At 43.8% G+C, this 21,211-nt stretch overlaps 1 protein-coding gene across 3 annotated transcripts; it reads right to left on the bottom strand.

Annotated features, from left to right (window-relative positions):
- Nucleotides 1-1,988: 1,988 nt before the first annotated feature.
- LOC134495251 (zinc finger protein 883-like) lies at nt 1,989-15,764 on the bottom strand. Of its 3 annotated transcripts, none has more exons than XM_063300538.1 (4): nt 15,679-15,764; nt 5,702-5,835; nt 4,629-4,880; nt 1,989-3,676 (listed from the first exon to the last, which is right to left on the bottom strand). In XM_063300538.1, exons 2-4 carry the CDS (start codon nt 5,766-5,768, stop codon nt 2,325-2,327), a joined length of 1,671 nt encoding a protein of 556 aa, XP_063156608.1. In that variant the 5' UTR covers nt 5,769-5,835; nt 15,679-15,764; the 3' UTR covers nt 1,989-2,324. The 3 variants fall into 3 exon arrangements, with proteins under 3 accessions (XP_063156608.1, XP_063156625.1, XP_063156616.1); XM_063300555.1 differs by having other exon boundaries at nt 4,629-4,877; nt 15,679-15,763; XM_063300546.1 differs by lacking the exon at nt 15,679-15,764 and having other exon boundaries at nt 5,702-6,019.
- Between the last annotated feature and the right edge of the window lie 5,447 nt (nt 15,765-21,211).

Raw genomic sequence — 21,211 nt, 5'->3', positions numbered from 1 at the left:
TTCAATTTGTGCATTCATGCACTTTACAAAGAAATTACCATGGCCCTATTAAACCCACTTTCCCATTTTATGGAAGCATGTAAAAAAATAAACTAAATTGGATTACCATAAACTAGTCCAACTTTAAACTAGCCTTCTGGGTTTAAGGAATGTCCAAAGATCAAAGGAACAGATAAGCAGATATTTTGAAGTGTATGGCACAATACCAGCTTGTCCATATTACTTCACACACTTGGATAAAAATCATCAGAACAAATTACAATTTTTATTTCATCAATAGTTGTTCTTGACTAAAAATAATTACAAATCTTATCACAAACATATTACCCAAATTTGTGTATTTTGTTGCTGAATTTCAGGGATCTATCTGTTGGTTCTGGGGGATCACGTTGGTTGCCCGTCCGCAGTATAGAGAAGCCAATGATCATGGTTAAAGAGCTGAGCAAGACAGGGATAAGGAAGCTGCCCATATGTTCATATTAACCACAGAGTGGTTTAACAATTCATGCAAATTTGCCCCCAGGGTTATTTACCAGTGGACAACAGTTCTTGATTTTTTATTTCATGAAAACGATTCTGCCCAGCCTCATTACGTCTTGAAAGTTCTAGGTTTAACATTAGTTTCTCTAACTAAAGTCAGTTTGCTATTGTTTTATACTTCTGTGGTATTCACGCTGGACCAAGCAAGGCAGAGCAAAAAAGACGACTGAGTGGATATTCCTAGTATATGATCCCTAGCTGTACGATTTTCCTAAATCAATACACATCAAGTTACCCTAAAACATTCCATAAAATATATTTGCTTAGACATAGTAAAACACAGTTGTCAATTAATTTGTTTTAGTGATCAGTTTTGAAGCCCTACTTAAAAAATATACGAAAAACAATTAGCAAGAAAGATGTAAATTAAGTTGTAACACCAGAGTTTTAATCTTTTAGTGATTCCATTTTTAAAAAAAATGATTTTGATCACATTAAATACTCAGAGGTTAAGTCCCATTATGTTGAATGTGACTTACCTCCAGGAATATATTAAAAATTCCCCGTAATCAATTGCAGAGCTTTGTATTACAGGTAATCCTCATTTAATGACAGTAATTGAACCCGGAATTTCCATCACTAAGCAATGCAGTTGTAAAGCGAGATGGCATTGCTTAGCGACGGCAATCCTGGCAATTCCCCTTGCTGTTGTTAAGGAATTTTAAGGGTTGTTAGCCTGAGCACCCACCCAATCCCAGCCATTCCGGACTTGGTTCCTCCCAGCCCCGAACACTGTCTTCCACTCCCCGCAAAGGCTCTGAGAATATAGTGTAAGCTTCTGAAAACTCTTTGCTGGAGAAACTGGGTCGGGAAAGGACTCAGCAAAGGCAGCCAGGCACTTCTGCTTCGCTTGCGGCAGCTGGGTGAAAAAGTCGAAAGGTAGGTGCAGAGAACTGGGAGAAGAGGCATCTGGGTGAACGAATGTGGGCTGGGGAGGCTGGAGCTTGGTAGCTTGCCGCCCTGCAAGGCAGGGTGCAGGGCTTCCAAAAAGGTGGAGATGGGGGGGAGACAGGTGGGGAGGGGGGGAGCTGAAGCACCCCTGCAGCTGTAAGGGCGGGCGGGCTGCCAAGCACCCGAATTTTGATCACGTGACTGTGGGGGTGCTGCAACAGCTGTAATTTTGGGCACAGGTCATAGGTCCATTTTTTCAGCACTGTTGTAATTTCGAACAGTCGCTGAACGAATGGTCGTTAAGTGAAGACTACCTGTAAAGCTTTCCCCCTTCACTTGCAATTGCACTTGGATGTTTCCCTCCATTCTACAGGTTATCAGATGAATTTCCTCCTCTTCTGGTAAACGCTGTTGACACTGCCAGAAAAAAAACCCTGGTTTATTTTACTCCACACAATTACTTCATGCAATTTAGTTGGTTGTTTTGAGAGTGTACAGAAATGTCTTACAGGATATACAAACTATCTACCTTCTGTTCCAAAGGAACACTCTATGCAAGTAATGTAAAATTTGATTACTCATACTTTTCAAGTTAAATAATGCATTAGAATCACCAATGTATTACTAATCCATATTTTAATAATAACCATAGAGATTTCTTAATAGAATGAGATACCAACAAAACAACCTTTCCGTATGGCTACCTTCAAAAATACAATTAAGCAAAAGAAACCTCAACAGGCTGATCAAAAGTCCAAGTTAATTTTGTGAACTGATGTTTGTTCTCTGACTGAAGATCTTTCTGCACACATAAATATGACTTCTTCTCTGCATAGGTTTTCTTCTGCTTGATAAAACCTGGTGGATCACAACAGCTGCTCTTGCTACAAACTTTATTCTCTCTCCCTGGTGTGTATTCTCTGATGTAAAGTTAGGCTTGTGCTTCGACTGAAGCTCTTCCCACACTCTAAACATTTATATGGTTTCTCCCCTGTGTGAATCCTTCTATGTGAAACGAGATCTGTGCTTTGACCAAAATACTTCCCACACTCCAAGCATGGATATGGTTTCTCTCCTGTATGGATCCGGTGATGCCTAACCAGGCTTGACTGAGTGGTAAAACTCAGGCCACAGTCAGAGCAGCTGTACATTTTTTCCCCAGTGTGAATCCGCTTGTGTTTAACAAGGCTTGAATGGTCCCGGAAGCTCAGACCACAGTCCAAGCAGCCGAACAGTCTCTCCCCAGTGTGTATTCTTTGATGTGAAGAAAGGCTTGTGCTCCGACTGAAGTTCTTCCCACACTCCAGGCATTTATATGGCTTCTCTCCTGTGTGGCTTCTCTCGTGCTTAATAAAGCTGGATTGATCAGAAAAGCTCTTGTTACAGTCTAAGCAGCTATATGGTTTCTCCCCAGTGTGTATTCTCTGATGCAGAGTTAGGCTTGTGCTTCGACTGAAGCTTTTCCCACACTCCAGGCATTTATATGGCTTCTCCCCTGTGTGGGTTCTTCTATGTGAAGCAAGGTCTGTGCTCTGACCAAAGTATTTCCCGCATTCTGAGCACCGATAGGGTTTCTCTCCTGTATGGATTCTCTGATGTCTAACTAAGCTCGACTGAGTGCTAACTCTCAGGCCGCAGTCTGAGCAGCTGTACGGCTTTTCCCCAGTGTGAATTCGCTTATGTTTAATAAGGCCTGAATGGTCCCGGAAGCTCAGGCCACAGTCCAAGCAGCTGAACGGTCTCTCCCCAGTGTGTGTTCTTTGATGTGAAGAAAGGCTTGTGCTTGAATTGAAGCTCTTCCCACACTCTAGGCATTTATATGGCTTCTCCCCTGTGTGAACTCTCTGATGTGAAGGGAGGCTTGAGCTGTGATTGAAGCTCTTTCCACATTCCAAACATTTATATGTTTTTTTGTCTTCAGGGAATGCTTGACCATCAGCAAGGTTTTGGTTCCAGTTTACACTCTTCCCAAATTTGAAGTTTTTGTTTGACTTTCCCTCTGCGTGGATTAACTGGTAAATATTCAGACACTTATTACATCTCTTATCTGTTTGCTTTTTAGGCTGGACTGAAGTTTCACTGAAACTTCTATCTTGAGAAGTAACAGATTTATCATCTCTTTCCTCCATGTAACTTTCTTCTTCTTCTGTTGGTCCACCTTGATTCCAAAAATTCTCTTTCAGTTCCTCAGATTGGACTCTTTCTAATTGTTTCCCATCATTCTCATTCTTCCACCCATTATCCACTGTAATAAAAAGAGAATCCAACAAAATTTCTGAGTAGAACCTCCTAGATGTTGTGTGGTATGTCTGGTTAGTTTCTTGGGCCCAGATTGTTTTACCCAACAGACACTCTAGCTCAGCCTTTCTCAACTTTTTGTCCCTGGAGGAACCCTTGAAATATTTTCCAGGCCTTGGGGAACCCCTGCACATTCAGGCTCAAATATAGGCCAGAAGTTTCAAAATTATTGTATTTGTTTCATGTGTAGGCCTGTATATATAGTGTTCTTAAACTGGACATAATGAATGAAACTTACCTCTTTAATGTGAAGTTGCCTGAATTTGAAATAATTTTTTAAATAAATCTCCCAGGAAACCCTAAGTGACCTCTCACGGAACCCTGATTGAGAAACCCTGGCTTGGACCCTGGATAGCTTTGGGACAGGCCACTCCCAGCAGTACTTGCCTTTCCAGTAAAACCTAGATGGGAAGGTTCTCCTGGAATCCCTACTCTAAGGGAAAGTTACCATCCGGCACAAAGGCAAGCTTTTCTCCTGCTGCCCCACTTCTATGGGCTCGTATTCCTGCTATGATAACCCAGCACCAACCCTCTTGAAATTTAGGAAAACCATTAAGACCAGTCTGGCCAGGAAGCCATTTAGGACTGATTTGAGAAATGAGATTCCCCCCACCCCTGAAATGATACTTGATCTGTTTTCTGGGAACGCTGTTTCTCAGCATAGTATAATTGGAATTATTATGGTTATATTCCATTACTGTGTTTTATAATCTGTTTACTGAAGTGGAATGTATGCTGCTTGAAGTCAGTTGCAATTGGAGCAACACAGAAGCCTGAGTAATAAACAAGTACACAGTAGCTTATTCAACAAACCATGATGAAAGCAAGCCATGGCTTAATGTTATGTCTTATAGTAACAAAGACAAACAAAGCCCATGAGAAATACCCATAGTCCTTACCGGTGTCAATTCCCATTTGGACAGTAGTTCCATAGGGAGCTAGGCTCCCCTCTCCGCAGGGAATGGCTTTATTTGCTTTCTCCCCTGGGGCAGGTTTTGCTCTTTCTTGGCTTGCTAAGGTCTTTGACTGTTCCCAGTTCTGGAAACCATGATCTTCTGTTTTCCATGCTGACTTTCCACATAATTCCATAGGCTTTGAATCTTCTGGTATACATTTCTCCTCGCCAATTCTGATTAAATGTTCCTGGCCTGCTGGAGAAATGAGAAAATCCCAATTTATCCCCCAAATCAGAAAATATGGAACCTGAAACTTATTATCTGTTTGTGGGGATGGAATTAAGTGGAAGAAACAACTTTCAGATCTCAAAGGGCATTTAGCTGTCCCATATATACATCAGATTAAGAATCCAAAATTTTGAGCATAATTTACCTATCTCTTCCATATACTTAACTTTACCCCAAGTACAGTGTGCAAGATAAAAGGGAAAGAAACAATTATATGCTGTCTGACACTCTCTGTTGTCTAGAAGCTGGCCCTAGTCATTATGAAAAATCATGGCTGCCTATAAGCCCAATAAAATAAAAATTAAAAAAATAAATGTTATCAAACATTCTAAGAGAAAGACTTATGATGCAATTGTGAAGGGGGGAAAAGAATCCCCAAGTACACAAGAAAACACGTTTATTGAGCCCAATGTATTTCAAAAGTAATTGTGCTCAGTAAACTTACGTTGTGCATCTGGGTTTCTTCTTCTTCCTTTCACTGCAATAAATCCTTTCACTTTTCCTTCCTTTTTTCATATCTTAAAAACCTTAAATAAAATAAGTTCTCAAAGAAATTAAATGGAGGTTGCAGATTTAGATCATATGGGTGGCCTTGGTAGTCTGCTTTTTAAAACAACACATAAAACTCACTAAACCTTGGAAATATTGTCTCCCCATTTTACCTTAGAAATGAAAGAGTATGGATATTGTAAGCATACAGCAACCTCTCTGTTCTCTGAAGGACGGCGTCCGAGCTGAACTCAGACCCACAATGAAGTTTAGACACACAAAAGGGCATTCCTCATTACCCAAGAAGCAGACATCCACTGTTTCATTGACACCCTTGATGCCAGCGCACAGAGGTCTCTGTTCCATGTTAGCTGGAGCTTTCTCTTCCTAGAAGTTTGCAGCTTTCTTCTCCAAAGCAGTAGTGGAACAAATCCTTTCAAGATAAAGCAAAAAAGTTGAAAGGGCATGAAAGAAGAAAAGATCCAATTCTGTGTTTAGCAGCCCCATTAGCACAAGCAAGAGGAACATAAGGACTGAATTGCTTGAATATATATTAAGTCTGTTGGGGTTTTTTGTTGAAAACTAGTTACACACACTCCATAGTAACCTTGCATGCAGTTGACTCAAGAAGAGGGGTGAGGCATTTGGTGTAATTCAGTCTACGAAAATGTCCCCTTAGTTGGCTAGATAGACCCCATATAGGTGATATCTAATACGATAAATTAACCCGATCAGAAACTTTGTGATGCTTCCTTTTGACGTCAATATTGGACATCAACCCTGGGCTCCAACGTTGTTGGACTCAGTGGCCCAAGTACCTCTTTCCACCTCTGTATAATAAGCATTACCACTTAAGCTTTTCAAATGAAAGAAAAAATAACAAATTCATTAAAAACTTGGTCTGTTTGTGCAAAAATAAATTGGTGGAAGTCAAGAAGAGTAGGAATTCTTACAGAACTTAAACATAAATCTTTATGGATCTAAAAGCAAAGAACAGTAATGGATCATCACTTGAAAGAAAGGAGAGTTTACAATCCCTGAAGGCTTCGGTCTCTAGCTGTTTTCTCTCCCTCCTACTGTTATCCATATAGAGTCCCCCGTTGGGGGAGATGGGCAGTGCGTCATGTTCACTGTTTCAATGTACAGTATACATCGTAACGTTTCACATGCCACGGCGCTGACGCGTGTTTCTGTTGGGAGGGAGCTGCTGTGAGACCTTGTACCAAGCTCTGTATCTGTGTTCATTACAGTGGAATGTGTTTGGGTTATGTTCTCTGTTCAAGGACTTTTCCCGCAGACCATCAGAAGCCGTTAGGAGCACCTGGGATTGTGAACTTGGGAAGATTCTATGGGGGAAGGGATTTAATTTGCACCGAGGGTTTTTAGTTTGCATTTGGCACGCTTTTATCATTCTCAGCTTTCTCTGTGATCCTGCATACTATTCTTTAATAAATCAGAATCTTTGAATTCCTGCTCACGAGTCTGAGAGTGTTTTAGAATAGGCACTCATTACATAAAGCTGAGAATCACCAAAGTTGTACCGTTAGCTCCTACCAAGATCAGTTTCTTGTGAGGGAAAATAGTTAACGATAGCCGAGTCCAAGCTCACAACCGGGGGACTTGAGGAGACGACTAGCTTGATGCCCGAGTCGACAGTCAAGAGCGGAGAACTGAGCCTCACCCCAGAACCTTCAGATTTCCGGAAGGAATCGAGCTCCAGCCCTGAGGTGGAGGAATCTGACGATGGGGGAGAACCAGAGCAACCGGCACCCAGCAAATCACCCACAGAGTCGATCACCTGGGATGAAATGGGAGAACCCCAGCCAGGGACGTCCCAGGCGTCCTGGAAGTATCGGTTCTCGCTGACCCCAGACGTAGAATCTACCACGGTACCAACAGAGAGACAGCCTAACACGCAAGGGAGGGAGGAATCTCAAACTCCTGAAAGGCTAAGAGTGGTGGAGGCCAAAATAGAATTGATGGAGTACATGTTAAGAAACCTGTCTCTGTCATTGGGGGGGCAGGGGAGGCACGGAGATCCCAGCTTCACGCAACCATCCCCCATCCTCCCACCCGGACCGCCGGCGGAGCGGGGCCGGAGACGGCTCCGGGATGAATCTTCACCCCGCAGGGCTCGACCACCAGTGTCCCCACCCCGAAGAGGGAGAACTACTGTAACCTGGGGCCCAACCACTCAGGCAGCCGCCGATTCCGCTCCAACAGGAGTGGGGGTGAGAGACTTTTCTGTCAAGTTTGATGGGGATCCAACCAAGTTATCTTTCTTTCTAACCAATGCTAAAAGTTACATGAGGCAGTTTGGAGCATACTTCCCTTCCGAAGAGGCTAAGATAACTGCCATTGCCACCAAGTTGACGGGTCGAGCGGCTGACTGGTATGTTCAATTAAGTGAGGCTGACTACCCTGAACTTGAATATTTCGAGGACTTCATGTGGGCGTTAAAGCTGCATTTTGAGGATCCTCTGGCCAAGGCAAGAGCTAAGAAGGCGCTGAAGGATCTTACCCAGGGCCAACTGTAGCTGATTACACCCTGGAGTTTAAGGCTTTAGCTGGGAAAATCCCCAACTGGTCTCAGTCAACCTTAATAGAACGGTTTAAAGAGGGACTCAACCGGGATGTCCTATGGTGGGCGTTGCGTAGGGATGACCCAGAGTCATTGTATGAATGGATCTGTCTAGCCGGCAAGGCTGAGCAAGCCCAGCATACCTTCATGCAAACCAGAAGACCTGAAAAACCACCAGCCACCATGAGGGGACCCCGAAGTGCTGCAACTGCTGCCCGGCCAGGCTATAGAGCCTGGGAAGAGGAGAGAGATCGCCGCTATGCCGCTATGCGAGGGGTCAGTGCCTCCGATGCGGAAAGGAAGGGCATCAAGCAGCTGATTGCCCAAAAGCCAAGGCTGGAGATTGAGCAGGCAAGCTGCCGGCCAATCGCCCCCCCGTCGCGGTGGATGACAGCAGCCAAGGGCACAGCCAACGCTGAGGAAGTATTCTACTTCTCGGGAGAGGCTGAAGATGACTCTAAGGAGCCGGCGGGAAACGCCAGCCACCTGCCATGAAGAGCGCCTGAGGGCAGGTGGAGGAGGATGGGCGCGAGGATGCTATGTTGAGTGCTGACTGTCCCACTTTAGCAGTAAAAGTGAAATTGGGCTCCCGCACAAAGACTACAGAGGTCTGGGCTTTAGTTGACTCTGGGTGTTCCAGGTGTCTAATTCACCCTGATCTGGTTGCTGCTTTGGACCTGCCTAGCTTCCCCCTCCAGCAGCCTTTGATCTTCACACAGTTGGATGGGTCAGCGGTGGGGGGTGGGGGCAGCGGCCACCCATTTCACTGGAACTGTCGCAATGCAAATGGGCAGCCACCGTGAGACTTTAAAATTTGTAGTAGCTCCTGTTGGCAATCCCTTGGTAATTCTGGGGATCCCCTGGTTGACCTATCGAAGCCCATATATAAACTGGGAACACAGAACTGTGACTTTTAAAGATGGGTTTTACCAAGCCCCTACAGTGGAGAGCTGCATGTGTGGGGGTTGGAAGGGCTGCGACCGCCACGAAGCGCCCTATCTTGGCACATTTAGAAGGTTTGCCTGATCAATACCAAGGCTTTGCAGACGTTTTTGGGGAAATGGAAGCAGATCAGCTACCCCATCGGAAAACTGACTGTGCAATAGAGTTGGTTCCCAATGCTCAATTGCCCAAGCCAAAAATTTATCCAATGACTCAGAAGGAGCTTGAGGCATTACGGGACCTTATTGACAAAAATCTGTCAAGGGGGTTTATTGAACCTGCAAATTCCCCAGTTGGGGCCCCTGTGCTATTCCGGGAAAAGAAAGATGGCACGCTTCGACTCTGTATGGACTATCGAGGGTTAAATTCCGTCTCAATTTGCAACAAGTACCCTCTTCTGCTCATGAAGGACGTTAGCTCATTTGTCTAAGGGCAAGATTTTCTCCAAGCTTGATCTTCGTGAAGCCTATTTCCACATCCACATACGAGCTGGAGATGAGTGGAAAACTGCTTTTAATTGCCCACTGGGTTCATTTCAGTACAAAGTCCTCCCTTTTGGGTTGGCAGGGGCGCCCGGAGTCTTCATGCAATTGATTAATGAAGTATTACATGATCATTTGTTTAAAGGGCTCCTGGTTTATTTAGATGTTCTCATTTACACTGAAACCGAGGAGGAACATGAACACCTCCTCAAACAGGTGTTAAGCAAGCTTAGAAATGCCAAACTCTACACCAAACTTTCCAAATGTGAGTTTCACAAAACCCTTGACTATCTGGGCTATAGGGTGTCTGACAAGGGCATTGAAATGGACCCTGAAAAAATTCAGGCAATTTTAAATTGGGAACGTCCCCGCACCCGGAGGCAATTGCAAAGTTTCCTCGGGTTCAGTAATTATTACCACCAATTTATCCAGGGGTTCGCTGAGATTGCTTTGCCCCTCACTGATTTACTCCATACCAAGGGCTTGGGGGAGACACGCAAAGTAAAAAAATTCTGGGACAGTGCTGAATTGGACGCCTGAATGCCAGGCAGCATTTGAGAAGTTAAAAACCCTCTTCACTGCTAAGCCTATTCTACAGCACCCCGATCCTGAACGCCCCTTTGTGGTCCAAGTTTATGCTTCTGACTCCTCAGTTGGGGCTATATTGTTACAGAGAGATTCTGAAAATCACTTAAGACCCTGAGCTTATCTGTCCAGAAAATTTTCTGAAACTGAACGCCGGTGGCATGTTTGGGAAAAGGAGGCATTTGCTGTTAAAGCTGCTTTGGAAGCCTGGCGTCACCTCCTGGAAGGCGCTAAATGCCCTTTCGAGGTTTGGACAGATCACAGGAATTTAGAAGCCCTCCGCACCCCCCGGCGTCTCAGTCTGAAACAAATTTGCTGGGCTCAATTTTTCAGTCGCTTTAACTTCCAGTTAAAATTTATTCCGGGAAAGAAAAACTTTCTGGCCGATGCTTTGTCACGTTTACCGCAGGACCTTGACCAGGTGGCAGATGTGGTTGGGACTGTTCTCACTGAACCACAACTGGGCTTGGTTACTGTCACTCGGAACCAGACCTGTGCGCAGGCAACGCCGCCCCCAGCCCAGTCTGGGAAGTGCAAGTGCAAGTTCCTTGTCAGTTACAGACTGACTTTCTCCAGGTGCTGAAATCTGACACTTGGTTGCTAGCTAATAGAGACAATGTTTCTTTTGAAGACGGTCTTGCTTGGGTGGAACACCGCCTTTATGTACCCGAAACTTTAAGAGCTGACATTTTACAGTGTTCCCATGATGATAAACTTGCTGGGCATTTTGGTTTTGTTAAAACATTACATTTGGTTCGTCGTCAATTCTGGTGGCCTACCTTGAGACGTGATGTAAAAGACTATGTGGCGTCCTGTCCTGTTTGTGCAATGTCCAAACGTAAAGGGGGGAAACCACAGGGGCTTCTACAGCCAGTGGCCAGCCTGTCCCGTCCCTGGGACGAGATTTCTATGGATTTTATTGTGGATCTTCCTCCCAGTCAGAAGAAAACTGTCATTTGGGTTGTAAAAGTTTTTTTTTCCAAACAGGCACATTTCATTCCATGTGCATTCATCCCGTCCACCCCGCAATTGGCGTGCCTATTTCTCATCCACATCTACTGTCTCCACGGTAGCCCCTCCCGTTTGGTCAGTGATTGCGGGACACAATTTACTTCCCAGTTTTGGAAATCATTTTTAAAATTGATTGGCACCAAACAAGTCCTGTCCACCTCTTCCCATCCTGAGACTGATGGATCTACTGAGATTTTAAACTCCACTCTTGAACAATTTCTTAGAGCGTACATTAACCACCATCAGGACGATTGGGTAGAGTTACTGCCTTTTGCTGAAGTGGCTTACAACAATGCTGTCCATCGAAGTACCGGGCAAACCCCTTTTCGTGTGGTTTCTGGTCACGACTTTGTTCCCATCCCTGAACTGCCGCAACCCCCTTCCCAAACATGTTCTGCCTCTGACTGGGCTGTTAAGCTGGCTGATTCCTGGCCGGTGATTCAACAGGCTTTGGCTGATGTCCAGACTGCTTACAAATGTCAAGCCGATAAGCATCGTTCCTTGCAACACGACTTCAAGATTGGGGATCAGGTGTATCTATCTACCAAATTTATCAAGTCACCACAGCCCTCTAAAAAACTTGCTCCCAAGTTCATTGGTCCTTTCCCTATTGTTGGTCTTATCAATCCAGTTACTGTTAAACTGGACCTGCCTCACAATTTGAAACGCTTGCACCCTGTTTTCCATTGCAGCTTGCTCAAGCCTGTCCACCACTCCTCCCGCTGGCATCCCCAACCTCCTCCTCCGATCATGATTGACGGCCAACAGCACTTTGAGGTCAAGGTGGTCGTTGATTCTCGCAAGCTTCGAGGCACCCTCCAGTATCTGGTCCGATGGAAACACTTTCCTCATCCTGAATGGGTGTCTGCTCGCCACGTTAATGCTCCTGATTTAGTTCGCCGTTTCCACGGCTTACCCTTTGAAGCTTGCTGCTTAGTGTTTTCTTTTGGGGGGGGCAGTATGTCATGTTCACTGTTTCAATGTACAGTATACATCGTAACGTTTCACATGCCATGGCGCTGACGCGCGTTTCTGTTGGGAGGGAGCTGCTGTGAAACCTTGTACCAAGCTCTGTATCTCTGTTCATTACAATGGAATGTATTTGGGTTATGTTCTCTGTTCAAGGACTTTTCCCGCAGACCATCAGAAGCCATTAGGAGCACCTGGGATTGTGAGCTTGGGAAGATTCTACGGGGGGAGGGACCTCATTTGCTCATTTGGCGTGCTTTTATCATTCTCAGCTTTCTCTGTGATCCTGCATACTATTCTTTAATAAATCAGATATCTTTGAATTCCTGCTGAGTCTGAGAGTGTTTTAGAATAGGCACTCGTTACACAGTGATATAAATTTAAATAATAAATAAAATTACTTGTGTCCATGTTCTTCCACCCTTAGCATGTAACACAAAAGACTATGTTTTTCCCTCCTGAAAGTAACATAATCAACAAATCATACCACATGTGATGTGATAAGCAGACCCCCCCCCCAAAAAAAGTTCGGGTCCTGCCCAGTTTTCTCTGATTATAAAAAAGAATTCACAGAATTTGTCCAAATCCCAGCTATATACATCTTATTCTGGTTATTAATAGACTTATCTCTTCCTTATTCTTTCCTGTTTCTTTTACAGTAAATTTATACTAGATTTGGCCCCCCCTTTCTCCAATGTAACAGTACTGTTAGCATCATGAAATTTTTCCAATTACTTCTAGAGCAATCAGTGTCGTAGAATCTCAAAATCAGTACAAGGGCTGCTTCAGTTCTTGAGAGTTGAACTAAACATCTATTAATAACTGGATGCACACATGGACAAAGTATACATATAACCTATTTTTTTAATTTGTCTTATTTTCTGGCTTGGCACAATACACTGCATCATAAACTAACCCAACAGCAAGGTTTGCCCATTATGGTAAACAAAAAATCTAAGACATTAACGCTACCCAAGCTTATTATGTGGTAGAGATGCACCTGCCAAATCTTTAATTAAATGAGTGTACTCCCAAACACGCTAGGTCTAGGACTAGTGCCTAGTTGACTTTTTAGAAAGTGCACCTCTGATTACCGCATATACAACAGACACCCCTACTATTGTATGCTTCCTTACCCCTGCCATCAGCACAAAAAACATGGTGTACTATGAGAGCTGGAGGACCCCTGAAACGGAGTCCTGATCTGTGCAAGAGTCTTTGTGTGTAGGGTTCCCACTAGAGATGTCCACCCTCAATGTCTGAGCATAAGTGGAAGGGCAGACAATACCATCCCCTTGTATGTTTTGTGAAGAGCAGAACGGTTAAGCAGTTGGGGACATGACTCTTTGTAGAAGAGCATGTAAACATCTCACTTATTGCAGAATTTTCTCAGCAAAGAATCAATTCATTTAAAAAATGTATTTCATGAACTTTACTACATACTCAGGAAGCAATGATTCTATTTAAAAAGATACAGACAACATCCGGGGTAAGCCAACTGAGACAACAATTCAATGTATCAGTGATCTGAACCAGAGAAGGAAAATGATCTTGCCTGCATTTTCTGTCTCTGATCTCCTGCTGTCTCAGTAGGAATTCCTCTTTCAGGGCCACGACTTGAAAACAGGTTCTGGTCTGCTTTCACTGACCCAGATCTGGATCTCCAAGTGGGAAAATGACCAGGAACTATTTCAGGATTAACAACTCTAGAATCTGCTCTTTTGAATGCCTTTCAAATTTCAGCCACCAACAGCAATGTTCTCAGAGCTGTTTGGAAGCCCTCTGAGACCCCTCAGCATCCTGGAAGCAGAAATACCTAAAGTGTTGCCACTGTGTCAGGCATCCCTTTCCATAATCTTCTTTCTATGATCTCCAGTTGGTTAAAAAAAAAACTGCTTAGCTTCCCCACCAAGGGCTGGCAGGAGTCTGGTTACTCACTCTTCCTTGGGCTACGGGCTGGCTTCAGCCACTTGCTCAAGAGAGACCAGGAAGGCCTTTGGATCACCCCATGGTGTGGACTCATCTAGCAACAGCAGAATCTCATAACTTGAGAGTGAGGATTCTACATTTTCAGGAACTCCTGTTACTGGAGTGTACACTGGTGAAATGTTCCCTTGCCATGTTGCTGTTTATCTTGTTCTTCCTGAATATCTTGCAGAAATGTGCAGATATTCTCAACTGGAATGACATGAGATGCTCTCTTGTTTCCTTCAATGCCTCTCCTAAAATGGTACCACAAGTTATTTGTACCTCAATTTTCCTAAAAAGAATTTTTTTATTTTTTTCCTGCCCTCTTGCCTGTCTGTCTGTCTATTCTGTATTAGTTCGTATTAGTTTTTATGTTCTTTAAAACTTTTAATAAAATTTATATGAAAAAAATTCATCCTTGAACCACCTTTTAAAAATAGTGGTGGATGATAATAAACCTACCCTAAAATTGTCCTAAATTGATGCAATGGGCTTCATTTTACCCCTAGCAGGAAAAAAAAGGAGAAAAGAAATCAGTGTAGGGAAAGAATCACAGTCCATTTTGGTCTAATTATGTGCAAATTATGCGTACGAAGTGTGTATGTCTATTATTTGTGAAATTATACAACTGTCAATAATTATACTTACTCTTCCCTCCTCCAGTAAAGGAATGAGAATTTTTACCTGCTTTGCAAGTAAATAGAGATTACTGAGCATATATACAAATATATAATACTCTCTAAAATGTTTTGAAGTAAAAGTAAATTCAAATGTATTGACATTTATGATTATAGATCAGAAGACAAGTAAAGTAAGGCAACACCAGCCACAATGGGAACCAAATGCGCAACAACTACCTCTTGCATATTTTACTTTCCCTCTACTAATATTTAGTACTGCAATAATCCCACTTGCAAATATTGGTGTGGTATAATGTTTGGAAAAAAAAGGACCGATAACATTAGATAATGAAAGCATGGATGGGGTTTGAAAAAATGAGCAGATTGTACTGGCAAAGAATATGTGTAGCATGATTCAAATGCTTCAATTCTCTCTCCACATCCCCGTCCTCAAATAAATACACACACACACGAGCCCTGCAGCCTGTATCAACTACTGTCTGAACAGTCTCCAAGGTATACTTTACAATAATTTAGCCTGGCCATAACACTTTATCTACAAAAGAGTGCAGTTATCAAACTGGCTAAGCCACCAACCTAGAAGCACTCTAAGCTTTAAGGGGAATAGCCGCCCGCTAAGAATTACATGCAAACTTCCTTCCTGAGCTGCAAATTTCCCACCCGGCCGTCTGCCTGGACTTAGCTTCACTTTGCATGCCCCCTTCCAACCCCTTCTCGTGTTTCAACCTCCTCCCTCCGATAAAGCCACGGTAAAAGAGGTCGACCTGTTGGTGATCGACATCCTGATAATCCCCTTGCAGATTTTCAGCTAAGCTTTCCCGTAGTCTCTACCTCTACAGATGTTTAATAAAGCACGAGGGAGGCAGCTTCAGAGACTACAAAATCCACTAGTCATGGAGTAGGAGACAAGGCCCGGAGCCAGCTTTGCAAAGGTCCCCTCTTTCCACTACTACAGGCGCAGAGGAAGGAAAGCGGGTCCCTTCATACGAGCTGGGCTACGGGGGAAGGAGAGGCGGCTGCTTTTCGTGTCTCTCAGCACTGCTTCTTAGCCTCTTTCGGGTTTCCTCCTGGTGGGAAATCCCGCTCCCAGCACTCACCCAGCTCCGTCCAAGCCCTTTTCTCCCACCTTCCAGCTTGCAAAATCCAAGAAAAAAACCGCACTTCCTCTGGGGCTCTCAGAAAACCTTCCCTGCATTTTCAAAACCCAGCTTCCGGGGCGGGTCTAACGAAGGAAGAGCCAATAGCAGAGAGACAAAAAGAAAGCGGCTTTGCTCATTTGCCTGGATAGGAAATGGCCGGGTTCGTATCAGGAAAGTCGTTCTGGAATTTGTTTTCCCCCAACAGAGCATTGTTAAGATGGCCCTCCTTCTCTTCAAAATAAGTAGACAAACATAGTAATTAAAGAGTTCGGGCTATACGAAACTCAAGTATTTTTGTATGAAGCCTCTTCTAAAAACGTAGATCGTTTTTGAAAGTATTTAATGCAAAGCACAGCCTTGATCTTAGATTGCTGGTGGGGATGGGATCAGGGTGTCAGGTTACAACAACCTTGCAAGATAGACCAGTGCTTATACTACTACAGCAGTGTTTCTCAACCTCCACAACTTTTAAGATGTGTGGACTTCAACTCCCAGAATTCCCTAGCATGCCCCCCTCCAACCCTTTCTCGTGTTTCAACCGCCTCCCTCAGATAAAGCCATGGCAAAAGAGATCGATCTGTTTGTTTGGCTGGGGAATTCTGGGAGTTGAAGTCCAGACATCTTAAAGTTGCCGAGGGTGAGAAACGCTGGGTTAAAGTATAAATAATTTGCAACCCGGTTGATACCCAGTCAGGTCCTACACATCAGCTACCCATTCCATAGAAGTAGGGATGTAAGCGGTCTGTTGGCTCTGTATTTCCATTTAGTAATATAAAGCAATTGAAGAAGAGATTTGAGGAAATTTGGCTGTACTCATTAGATGGATGCTCCTTGTAATTTTGGTCACCAAACCTGGGGGTGGGAATCTATGTTTCTGCACTTATTGGGAGCTAAACAAGCATGCTGGCTGGGGAGTTCTGAGAGTTGAAGTCCACACGTCTTAAAGTTGCCAGGGTTGAGAAACACTGGACTATGGTATTGCAGTACACCATGACTGCATTGGAGAAAAGAGTGCAGAGCAGTAATCCATGGTTCTAACTTTAGGGTGAGGGAAGGCAATGCAAGTGACACCCCAATGAGGTAGACCAGACTAAGAAACCAATACTATATAGGTTAGAATGGCTTTTACTGATACAGCTTCAGTAACAGAATCTTGCAAGTCTGAATGTCCTTCTCTGTCCCTCCCTCTGTGGTCGTGTGAACTAGGGAGGGGCTTGTCTGAAACGTTTTCTCAAGTTATTTTCTTGGCCCAGGCTCAAGTCCCTCTTATCTATTTCTGGCTCAGTAGTGGCTCTTTCACTTGTTCAAGGCTGTTCCTCTTTTCTCTACATCAAGAGCCCTCTGATATGAGAACTGATCTATGCTAAGCCCAAGTCCTCATTTGGAATCTTGTCTCTATTATGAACTCATGGGTTGTATTTATACAACATACTGAATTGTAATATGCTTGATTTGGTTTTGGTTTAGCAGATTGTGTGCACTCAACCATTGTACTTTGCACCATACAGGAATATGACCAAGGAGATCCAGGTCCGCCCCCCTCCACTGAAGCTGCCTGATGACTTCGGGCCAGTTTCTCTCAGCTCAACCTATCCTGCAAGGTTGTTGTGAGAAAACAATGGAGAGAGTGCTCTATTGGCTGCCTTGTATCCCAACAGTGGAATATAAATCTAATAAATAAAGATGTTCATAATGCCAATTTCAATTATTTATTTATTTATTTGTTTAATTTATATTTCAAATTTAGTCACCACCCATCTCAAAGAGCAAGATTTTGAAGGTTTCAGGGATTATGATCAAATATTAGCTGATCCTTAAGGTCCCTCATAATTAGACATTGCATGTGAAGTGTTTTGGGTGCCTGGAAATAAAATTATTATTGCTACATGTTGTAATTATTTTTAAAGCCACAATCCAACACCTTCTGGATAAAAATCAGGAGCCAATCTCCATGTTCAGACTCACAGCCTGCAAGACATAGAGGAAAGGAGTAGAGGATGCAAATCCAGACACCGGTTCCTCATTCGGAAATACTGAATGGGTAGCCAAAGCGAAAAGCCATTCAGGGGGAGAGGAACCATCAGCAGCTGCTCTTCTTGCAGCTGAACCCTCCAAAGGCTCCTTTTCCAGTCTCTTCCTATGATCCGACTGGGTGGGTCCCACACAGTCACAGTAGGTGAGAAGGTTATGGGGCTGTGTAGAATCATTTTGCTCTCAAATGTCCTCCTCTCAAAAGATAATAAAAAAATTAACCTAACCTATATTTATCACTTGGAATTAGGCCTGTCTCAAGGAAGAAAAAACTTCTATTGTTTGAAGTCTCTTCTGGTGTGTGTGTGTGTGTATTGACTCCTGACAAGTGCCTGGCCAAGTCCCTGCAGTTTTCTTGGCAAGATTTCCAGAGTGGTTTGCCATTGCCTCCTTCCTAGGGCTGAGAGGGTAAAGGACGGCTTCTTGAGAAGGGGGCGCACCACCACCTCCTTCAAGCCAGGCAGTACCACCCCTCACACAAAGGTCCAAACCACTGCTTGGACCCAATCACATGCCACCTCCCGGGAGGCCCCACATGACCAACCAGGAGGGGCATGGGTCCAGAACACAGGTGGCTGAGCTCACAGCCACAAGGGCCTTGTCCATTTCCTCAGGATCAATTGGCTCAAGCTCCTCCCAGATAACAGGGCTCAGCAGTGTCTCAGTCACTTCCAAAGGACCTGCCCAGAGTCCAACTCTGAGCGAAGTTGGGTGATTTTATCTGACAGATGCTCACAACGTCTCCTCACAGGGACCCTTCAAGAGCTCCCCTGGCCCCTCCTCATGCAGGAGGGAGCTGATTACCTGAAACAGAGCCACTGGGCAGCTATCTGCAGACGCAATAAGGGCGGAGAAGTAAGTATCTAGTATAGAGATGGACAATCTTTTTGTCGCTCCGGGACCCCAGGAAATAAAACCTGTAGCACCGTGATATGCCAGTAGAATGGGCAGTGCCAAAATGTTCCCTATGTTTGTGTGGTTCCCCCCCACCCACCACACAGGGGCGATATTTGGAGGAGTCTGAAGTTGCCCATTTTGATCCTAAACCCCAACAGGAAAAAAGTGACCTAGTTTGGGACTGGAGTTCAGGATCTTAAGAAATGAAAAGCTTCTAAAATACAGTAAGCTTTTAAGGCTTCCCTTCCAATCCAACCTAAGCTTAAAAAGCTTTAACATTTTCAGCCTCAATCACTGCTGGGGGCTGCAGATGGGTTGCTGGGTGGCTGCATGTGGGCCACCCAGCAACCCATCTGTATGCTACGTATCTGTTTCCCAGTGTACAGGAAACATATATATATAGATGTACTGATGCAGAAGTGGCCATAAGAATGGAAACTTTTAAAGTAACAAATTTGTTCACCTTTAAAATGCCTCAAGACCCTTTGTTTATTTACTATTGCTTGACTTCATTTGTAGGTTGTTGATTTCATACAGTTCCTGTTTCTATATGTACTACTACCCACTAGGGGGAAATGTTGGCCCAATTTTTCCTTCTCCTTAGTAGAAGACCAATTCTGTTTTCAGTCCCCAGATGGCCGAACCTGTTCTTCCAGCTTCCTATTCTCAAGGTTTAGTTGTAAAAGCCTATGGATACACCTGGGGGGTTGTGAGGCAAAATGGAAGTTCAGCTTTTGGATGGCTTAATACTTTCCAACACCTAGTGGAAAGTGTTAAGCCATTCAAAAGCTGAGCTTTCATTCATTCAGAACAAAGCCAAACACTACTTCTAGTGATCACTAAGATATAATTGTTTTTATAGGACTGAGTCTATCATCCACATTACTGGAAGGTAATTTCATTGAATCCAATGGGACTTGAATAGACTTAGCTATAACACTGCTCTGAATTCCCCATACAGGTGTTAAATATCCTGGGCCAGACACTGCCTCATATTTAAGCTCTATCACAGAGTTTCTGGGTCAATAAAGTCTGTTGGGTATTTGTTGATTTTTAGATAGACTTTTTTTTTGGTGCCTTCAAGTCATTGTTGACTCCTTGTGAATGTCTGTAGTAGCTTCTGCAATTTTTTTGGCAAGATTTGTTTGAAAATGGTTTGCTGTTGCCTTCGTCCTACACCTGACAAAGAAAGCCTGGCCCAAAATCACCCAGCTGGCTTTGTTCTTAAGGCAGGATTAGAACTCACTCTTCCAGTTTCTAGCCTGGCGCCTTAAACTAGTACACCAGACTGACTCAGATAGAAATAGAAAACTTAATAAGTTTAGCTGCTTTTTAAACATTGTATTTCTATGTATTATTGTGCTGTAAAAACAGCAGAATCTTATTAAATGTCTACTCAGAAATAAATTGTACTGAATTTGATAATTTCCAGTAGGTAAGTATAAGGTTTTAGTATTTGATTATATTGTTTCAATGAGCATTCTGTATTGAATCTTAGTGGTTGCAATAGTATGCAACAGTACAAGTAGTCCTTGCTTACCGACTATTCATTCAGTGACCATTCAAAGTTGCAATGGCGCTGAAAGAGTGGTACTTATGACTGGTCCTCAAAATTCTGGCCATCGCATCACCCCTGCGGTCATGTGATCATGATTCACACTTGGCATCCAGCTCACACTTACAATAGTTGCAGTGTCCTGTAGTCACATGATCACCATTTGCGACCTTCCCTGCTGACTTCCCACAAGCAAAGTCAATGGGGAAGCCGGCAGGAAAGGTCACAAGTTGCTCTGGTAAGTCCCCCTGACATTTCTTTGCTTGCACAGTGCCCTGCTTCCCCTGGACTCCCTTTGCTCACACACAGCCTGCACTGGGCCTCCCCCAGCCTCCATGGCACCCCCTCCCCGTGGCACCCCCCTGCCCCTTATCTGCTACTCCCACCTCTTCCCACTTAACAACCCACATATCTTGGGGTTATGACAGCAACCGGGTCTACTGGGATTGTCATTGCTAAACAATGTGGTCATGTGACATCGCACTTTACAACCACATTGCTTAGTGGCAGCAATCCCAGTCCCAATTGCCATTGTAACCCAAGGACTACCTGTACAACAATACTATGCATTGTTACTTCGAAGTATGCAGCTGTGGGTGCTATATAAGTAGAAAATTAAGGAGGAAATTGAGAGGAGGAGAAGATGGTAATAGTAATAGAGGGTGGGGTAGGGAAGAACCAAGGAAATTATCTTGAACTGTTTGGAGGAAAGATAAGAAAAAAACATAGTTGAGAGTACATTTGCTTCCAATTCATAGAACTGTATAGGTCAGTGTTTCTCAACCTCAGCAACTTTAAGATGTGTAGACTTCAACTCCCAGAATTCCCCAATCAGCATGCGTGGACATGCTGGTTGGGGAACTGAAGTCCACAGATCTTAAAGTTGCTGAGGTTGAGAAACACTGGTATAGGTACTTTTTATCTTTGGCTCCTCAGTTGAGACAGACTAGGATCAAATAACCAATTCAGTTAAAGGCCTAGTAACTGTTTTTGCCCAACATGCTAAAC

This window comes from Candoia aspera, chromosome 1 (genome assembly GCF_035149785.1).
Source record: "Candoia aspera isolate rCanAsp1 chromosome 1, rCanAsp1.hap2, whole genome shotgun sequence".
Taxonomy (NCBI): Eukaryota; Metazoa; Chordata; class Lepidosauria; order Squamata; family Boidae; genus Candoia; species Candoia aspera.
Note: the sequence above shows the minus strand (reverse complement) of the source record. Positions and strands in the feature narration are given on the sequence as shown.

What these genes read in the sequence shown, in the direction of transcription:
- LOC134495251 (XM_063300538.1), bottom strand. Translation starts at nt 5,768, where the DNA reads ATGGAACAGAGACCTCTGTGCGCTGGCATCAAGGGTGTCAATGAAACA. An exon ending in AGTGGATGTCTGCTTCTTGG is followed by an intron (nt 4,881 to 5,701) that starts GTAATGAGGAAT and finishes TCATTTCTCCAG; the next exon opens with CAGGCCAGGAACATTTAATC. An exon ending in CCAAATGGGAATTGACACCG is followed by an intron (nt 3,677 to 4,628) that starts GTAAGGACTATG and finishes TTTTTATTACAG; the next exon opens with TGGATAATGGGTGGAAGAAT.